At 43.9% G+C, this 7,712-nt stretch overlaps 1 protein-coding gene across 1 annotated transcript in view; it reads left to right on the top strand.

Moving 5' to 3' along the window:
- Positions 1–292: 292 nt before the first annotated feature.
- LOC103598085 (F-box/WD repeat-containing protein 4) overlaps positions 293–7,712 on the top strand; it is a gene marked incomplete at its 5' end in the record, with an annotated part of 56,614 nt that continues 49,194 nt past the window's right edge. Inside the window, 3 exons of the mRNA XM_008582007.1 lie at positions 293–478; positions 926–1,058; positions 6,028–6,122. Coding sequence (XP_008580229.1) covers positions 293–478; positions 926–1,058; positions 6,028–6,122 — 414 coding nt within the window. The remainder of the gene's footprint in view (positions 479–925; positions 1,059–6,027; positions 6,123–7,712) is intronic.

The raw sequence follows: 7,712 nt of genomic DNA, 5'->3' as shown, positions 1-7,712 counted from the left end.
GCCAGTAATTCCAATATTAAGCATTCTCCAATTAAAAGTGATATTTAGTTGGTCTTTTAATTCTGGCTCTCTTTTAGAAAATTCAGAGAAGATGAGGTCACTACAAAGCTTAATTGCTCTAGTTTTCTGAGGGTAGCCGAGGTGTAGGTAATTTTGAAGGAGGGGATTAAGGTATAGACTGTTAGCCGGCTATCCTTGCTAAGTTGGGGATTGGTCAGCCTCTTCAAAGATTGGAGTTGTGTTTTCATGCTGTATCTTGATGATCCTTAAATTTTCTTTTCCATCTCTTTAGTCAGATGCCTTGGATGCAGCTAGAGGATGATTCTTTGTACATATCCCAGGCTAATTTCATCCTAGCCTACCAATTCCGCCCAGATGGTGCCAGCTTGAACCGTCGGCCCCTGGGGGTCTTTGCTGGGCATGATGAGGATGTTTGCCACTTCGTGCTGGCCAACTCACATATTATCAGTGCAGGAGGGTAAGTGCTGTAGGTTTCTCCTTCCACCCTCTTTTTTCGTGTTCTTCAGGGACCTTCTGCCTGCCTTTGACTTTTCTGTCTCGACTCCAAAGGATGAGGAGGGAGACGAGAAGAAGGGGTAGTGGTTTTTTTCCATTTAAAGCAGAGAGATTTACCAAAAGCAGTTAATAGGGTTAGCTGGAGAAGGAAAACAGGAAGAGCCTTTAATAAAAAGTGAAGCTGTTTTTGATACTCTCCAGGGGGAAATTTATTTTGTCTCAGTTCTGTTCAGCTACAAGTATGCCGAAGAGGTAAAGAGATCTAGAAGCTCAGCACTTTCTTGGGCTTAATTGTCTAAAATTTAGCAAACATGGATGTCATTGGAGACTTGGGCTGTTTCTGTAGACTTGTCTTCTTCCCATGGAGAGTAATTGGTTCTTGGGGGTGTGCTTCTTCTTTCTCTTCTAGAGATGGGAAGATTGGCATTCATAAGGTTCATAGCACCTTCACTGCCAAGTACTCAGCTCATGAACAGGAGGTGAACTGTGTGGATTGTAAAGGGGGCATCATTGTGAGTGGCTCCAGAGACAGGACGGCCAAGGTGAGGTGGTCTCCCCCTTATATACTGTCTATAGGGAGTGGGGTGGGAGAGGGTGGATAGGACCTTGAGTCCCAGGATTGGCTGAGAGCATTGGGTGGGGGTTGGGGGGGGGATGGCACAATAAAGAACTCACTTATGTGCCTCTGGCATTCAGCTTGCCATGTCAGGCTGTATCCCTGCCAGCTGGACTGGCAAAGAAGTGGACAGTGGCTGGGAAGCTTGCCACTCACTTGAAATGTGGCGTGAACTCAAAAACAGAGGGCCTGGCCAGCTTTTCCTCCCTGAGCTGAGTTTCCTCAAGTTTGTGGGTTGAGTTCTGACCCTAATATTTTATTTTAAAATCTCCCTCCTTTTGCTTGCTCTCTATTTAAAGAGGTTAATTTTTCACCACCTTGTTTATAAGCAATCAGGTTGATAATTAAAATGTGTTTTTACTGCTTCTCTGGAGAGTGATGTGGTCAGTAAGCAATAGAGATGTTGAGAGAAGGGCGTTGTTGTGTTATTGCCAAATTGCCTGGTCCACAGACATCCACCAAGGCATAAAAGAATGAAGCTGATAAATAGTGAGACCCTTGCTTTATGGACTCAGCTTGTTCATGCCTGGGTCAAATAGGCTCCACCCATGAGATGGAGAAGAAATTCTTTCTCCATGCTTGTGTCCAGCAGCCCTAGCCAGGGCATACGTAGGCCTGGTCCTTTGGGGCTGCTGTGGGAACTTTGCTGACAATTCAGTTGGTGGTGTGGCAGGCCCAGTAGTGTCTTGCTTTCCTATTTCCAGCATCTGGAGGCTCCATAGTGCCAACTGGAGCAAAATGCTTGTTGATGTCAGCAAATGGACCTCTAAGACACATAGGAAGAAAGGATTCAGGAGAGAAAAGTTACATTCTTTACTCAGAACTTTTCTGACTCCATGTACTCTCTGGTGATACTCCTTCATGTAGAAATGTTGCTAATTTATGTAAAAAATAGGACTAAATATGTTCCCTCTACTTATGGATGTCTCTCTTCCCTTTGCTGTTTTCTGCCTTACACTTTTTATTCTATCAGAGAGAATGCCCACCGTGCTAGGAAGCCTGAGAAAAGTACAGCAAATTTTTTGAACCAAGATGGAAACTGAATTTCCTGTCACTTGCTTCCCATTTCCCTACACCACACTTACTTCAGGTTTCTGATTGGTCATTGCCTTTGTTCTATTCCTAGCAAAGATACTGGCCTTAACTTGCTGTATTGCTCAAAAGTCAATTTGCATAGAAAGCTTTGGTGGGTGTGTGACCTAGATATTCCTGTCTCATTCTGGCATCTTCCTGTTGTGACTTCAGTCTTCCCCTTGTTCCTCCTTTTTAGTGACATCTCTTTCTTTTATCCCTTTCTCTGTGGTCTGACACCCAGAGCAGTATAAAACTAAGCTTTATGACCACAGATCAGAGGTATCGACTGCTTACAGTTGAAGAATAACAGTAATTTTACTTGAGGTATTGGGTGAGTTTCATGTTTAAGTACTGATTCATCCCTATTTAGTGGCTTAGATTTTTTTTTAAGATTTAAGATAGATAACTTTTTATTTCTAAAGTTGTCGTCACAGTTCACCCTCTTTTTTTTTGATGATTTCTTTTAGGTAAGTGACAGAACTCTCCTCTCTGGTTCTTCTTCAACTCCTGAAAACTGGTCTGCTGTTTTGAGGCTGCCTGATGATCTCCCTGCCAACTCATCTTTTCTGGCTTTCTGGTTGCAATCTTGGATTTCCCCTCTTTCTGTTATTGTCTTTGCATCCAAGTACCATTCTCTTCCTGGCCCATTTCCACATTTCTCACAGTTTGTCTTTTATAACCAACTCCCCATTTCTTTTTAGTGGCATCTGCAATTCTACAGCTGCTACCACAGGCTTCTAATACACCTGAACCTGCGTAAGAACTTACAGTGATGTTTGCCTGTAAACACCTTTAGCCAGTTTTTTGGGGAGTTCCCTAAATATGCACTGTTTTAAGAAAGAGAGATTTACTTTATGGCGTGAAGGGAACCAAAACATTCTCTTTGCAAGACTTCTGAGCTAGGACCTGCCCTAGAGCCCTCTTCTTTTCCCTCCCCCCAACCCCAGTTTCAGATTTACTGTGATTTGGCTTGGATTGCCTCTCTGGGCTTTAGTGGGGCTGGCTTCATCCTGAGATGTGAACGGATGGTAGCTTATGTTCTTGGTGGGCCTGGGATGGTACTGACCATTCTTCCATTTCCTCCTTTATTGCTCTGTTTTTTTATTCATTCTTACAAGTACCTACAGTATGTGAGACTTGGTGCACGAGGCACTTGTGCTCTTCAAAGGTGAGGAAGATACAGCCTCTATCCTTAAGACATATGTGCACCTGCCTATGAAGCTGATCAGAAGTAGCCAGGAGTGTGAAGTATAAGGCTCTAGGGAAAGGGCCAGAAAGTTCAGAGGATGGAGAGATCACATTTGGCTTGGAAGGGTAGACTTTACTAAGGAGAGAATATTTGAGCTGGTTGTTTTTTTATTCTTTTTAGTCATTTTTTAAAGCATAGGTTTATTTGTTTTATAAAAATATAGAATGTAACCAGGCACTGTGCTAAGCACTTTATATTTATTCATATTCTCATTTTATCCTTTAGGGTAAATTTTTCCCCGCATAGTTTTACTTTCAATGTATTTTGGATACCCAGTATACCCTCTGTATCTACTTTATTTTATAAGGTTTTCCATTATATTATTGACTATTCATGTAGTTTTTAATGACTTACCATAACTTACCATTTTTCCTTTTGGTGGATGTTTCTATACAGTTTTTTCCTGTAGCAATAAGAACCTTTATTATTGAATGCCTAATACCTGCCAAATACTCTAATTATGCCAGGTGCTTTACACTTATCTTCACTTTTTGACACTACAACCCTGAGAGAGAGAGGCATTATTTCCCATTTGATGTATGAGGAAACTAAAGCTAAGGAGTTATGAAACATCCCTAAGGTCAAAGAGAATAAGTAACAACTAGGATTCAAACCCAGATTGGTTAGACTCCAAAGCCTATGCATGCTTTTTTTTTGCAACTGAAGGCTGTAGGGGATATTTTACCGTTTAGGCTTTTCTTTGTTTTATGATTATTTTCTTAGGATAGATTGTCAGCAGTAGAATTACTGAGTCAAAGGCTTTGGTCATTTTAAGGTCTTGATACATATCACCAATCTTCTTTTTAAAAGGACTGTGTAAATGTCCACTTCCACTGAGTCTTTTCCAGGGATGAGTCTGTTTTGAATCTGGCCATCAAGGGTAAAATAAGAGCATATCGTTGCCAACTACTGTCCCTCAGGTACCAGGACACTCATGTATCTGGAGGATAGTGTGTTGCTGGGGCAGGCCAGGAGGGCCACTTTCCCAAGATCATGTTCGGAATTGGCTGCATGCTTCCTGAGCCAGTCCTGGAGATCAGGAACCTTATTCTGTGGTTTGCAAAATCTAGGAATCCACCAGCTCTTTTCATGGAGGGCACTAGTGAATTCAGGCCAAGGCTGTCCCCATAGATTTTGTAATCAGAGTCCTTAGTGTCTCCCTACCTCCCAAGCAAGAACCTGCCTCCCAAGGAATTTACATTAGGAATAAGGCAAAGCTCTCTTCCAAACCGGGGCTGTCTAAAAGAGGGCATTAGAAGTGTATCTAGTTACTGCCAAAGGGGGCTGACTCTAGAGCCCAAGGAGTGAGCCAGAATCATGACACTCCAGGAAAAGTTGTGGTATGTACCTTTGTTTTCTGCTGTTTTCAGGATCTTCTTTTTACATTTATTTTCTTTTCCCTGTACTGGGAAAAGTTACTCACACAGTCACCCCAACCCCCTCCCTCATCACACACACAAAAACTCTAAGAAACACTTTCTCCTCTTTTAGGGAAGAGATATCATGTGACCCTAAAGGCAGGACCACCCCCACTCCATCATCTACCCTTTAAACTCAAGGAATGTGTCCTTAAAGTTCTTCCATCTAAGGTCCTGCCTGAGTTTTGTGTGTTCCCCTTATAGCACTTCAGGGACCTTGAGAGGTCATTGATCCATCTGGCTGCCTAGGGATCCCTCTGTGGCTGCTCTCTAGGGACAGCCCTCTATGTCTGAGGTTTCATTTCTGTTTGGTTAGAAGCTTACGTCCCTGTGTGTGTCATGTGGGGTAAGGTAAGGTGAGGGGGGAGCCTTGTGCTTAATGGGAGATTTCTAAATGCACTGCTGAGAGGGCTCGGTGAGTGTTGATTAGAGTTAAGCCCAGAGTGGCTGCTAATGTACATTCCTGACTGATAGGGACCAGATAATGTGCTCCAAGCAATATTTTTAACCTGTAGGAGATATGGAGGCTTAAAAGGGTTAAGCTTTTCTGCTTCTTTTGGTGACACAAGGTGCTAAATTCCCTGCTGACATGAATAGGACTGGACCCTGGGCATTATCAACAAACAAACAACAACACACCACCTTCCTGCTTTGAAGTCTCTTTTCTGCTGTTCTTTCCTTCCCTTGCATCTTTCTTTTTACTCCTCTCTCTAATTCTATTGCTATACCTCCACACTGTACCTTGGTCTTCCTCTTCCTCCTTTCCCAAAGTAAAATCTTGGTGAGAGATAAGAGAAAGGAAAATCCACAAACATAGGGCTTGCTTACATAGGGCTTGCTAGAGAAGCAAGCCCTATCTACCCACTTCTCAGTCAAGGAATGTGAAACTTCTGACTCCTGTTATAAAATTGGCTGGTTAAGTAAGAGCTCTTGAGTGGAAGTAAAAGAGGGTGGTTAGGACTGGGAGCTAGGGTCTAGCTGGGTGGTAGGTGAGCCAGAAGCTAGAGGCCCCTGCTAATACCCTGAGTTCTGTGTATGCAGGACAGAAAGGATTCTCCATTTCCCCATCCCCTAGGAACACCCAACCTCTTGTACCTTTGCTCCCCTCTAATCCCAGTCAATGCCAATGAGAGCATCTCCTCTCCTGTTTCTAGGTATGGCCTTTGGCCTCAGGCCGGCTGGGGCAGTGCTTACACACCATCCAGACTGAAGACCGAGTCTGGTCCATTGCTATCAGCCCATTACTCAGGTAAGGGAGATGTTTTTAGATATAGTTTTGTCCAGTATAATGCTTTTATTTTACTAGGTGAGGTCAGCTAGAAAATATTCCACCTGTATATTCTAGATTGCTTTGAGCCACTCTCTTAGAGATTTTAAAATCCTCCAGAGACTTAAGGTTTTTAGGCATTTAATATTTGCATGGGGTTGAGTCTAGGGGCTAATTTCCTAAGCATCTAACGCCAGAAATGTTAAGGAAAAGATACTATATTAAAATGTAACTAAGAGTCCAGCTGTTTCTAGGGGCATCCCATCTGGAGCAGATGCTCTCTGGGGTTGAACCTAAAGCAGAGGCCTCTCCGCTTCCCTGGGAGGTGACAGCACCAGCCAGCCTCCTCTCACAACTCACATCTCTCACTTGTTCCCCTTCGAAAATGTCCTCTGGAGTATCCCTTACAGACTTGAGTCAGACTTGAGGAGAGTCTTGAGGCCTGTATCCAACTGGGCCTCTGTAGATTGTTATTAGGCAAAGGGTTGAGCTAGAAAGCTGGAACTGAGACAATAACATAAATAAGTGAGGCAATCTTGCACATGTCTTGGCATTGCTCTCTTATGAACAATAAATAAGTGTGCAAGCTAAAAGAAATTCTGAAATTGTGTTACATTTTTTTTTTCCTTTTTTTGTCTTTTTTCGTGTCCGGCAACGGATCTCAACCCTCAGTGTCGCGCCCATACCGGACCGGGACCGGCAACGGGATCGCAACCCTCGGTGCTGCAGCCGTACCTCGCTCAGCCAGTGAGCGGCCGGTCTGTATGTGGGATCCAAACCCTCGGCGGAAGCGCCACCGTACTCCCAAGCAGTGCACTGTAGCAGTGTGCCACTGGGCCGGCCCATGAAATTGTGTTACATTTTAAAGTGAAGTCACCATAGGGAGCACCGCTGCACTCCCAAGCGGCGCACTGTAGCAGTGCGCCACCGGGCCGGCCCCAAAATTGTGAAATTTTTGATGATAGCTTTACACTAACCTTTGGCCTGACTTGTATTTTTCTAGCTTTGCCTGTGAACAAGTGGGCTTTGCACACTACTGCTTTCTAGGCCCTCTTGAACTGAGGCAGAGCCTCTCTCCTCTCTAGCAGGGTACACGGACTCTCCTATATCTGTTCTGTCATAATGTTTACCTCAGGGCTTTTCCACTTCCTTCTCCCTCACTCCCCACCCAAATGGAAATGGGAAAGCTGTAGGGCTGCTACCCTCCAACTCTGGCTTTAAGTCAGCCACTTGTTTTATGAGAGAGTTGATCCCACTTTTGCTTCACCCCTTTCAGACTCTTTCTCCTCAACCCACGGAGTCTGCACCCCTCCTCCTGCTCCCTTCCACAGCTCCCTTTCAAATTTTTTTCTCCCTAAGAATTAGAGCCGATTAGCCACGTCATTAATTCTTCAATTTGACGGCTGATATAGCAGGACCTGAAACACGTTGCTGACCCTAGAGAATGGAGACCCCGTTCTTTAGCATATTGACGATGGGAGAAGTTAATTAAAATTCCACAGAGCGGAGGTGTCGGCTAACCTATAAACCTGTCGCTGTTCAGAACAAATCATTCTAGCAATCCTAGGAAAG

The sequence above is a fragment of the Galeopterus variegatus genome, unplaced genomic scaffold (assembly GCF_000696425.1).
Source record: "Galeopterus variegatus unplaced genomic scaffold, G_variegatus-3.0.2 Scaffold2501, whole genome shotgun sequence".
Taxonomy (NCBI): domain Eukaryota; kingdom Metazoa; phylum Chordata; class Mammalia; order Dermoptera; family Cynocephalidae; genus Galeopterus; species Galeopterus variegatus.
This window is presented reverse-complemented; position numbering and strand designations above follow the sequence as displayed.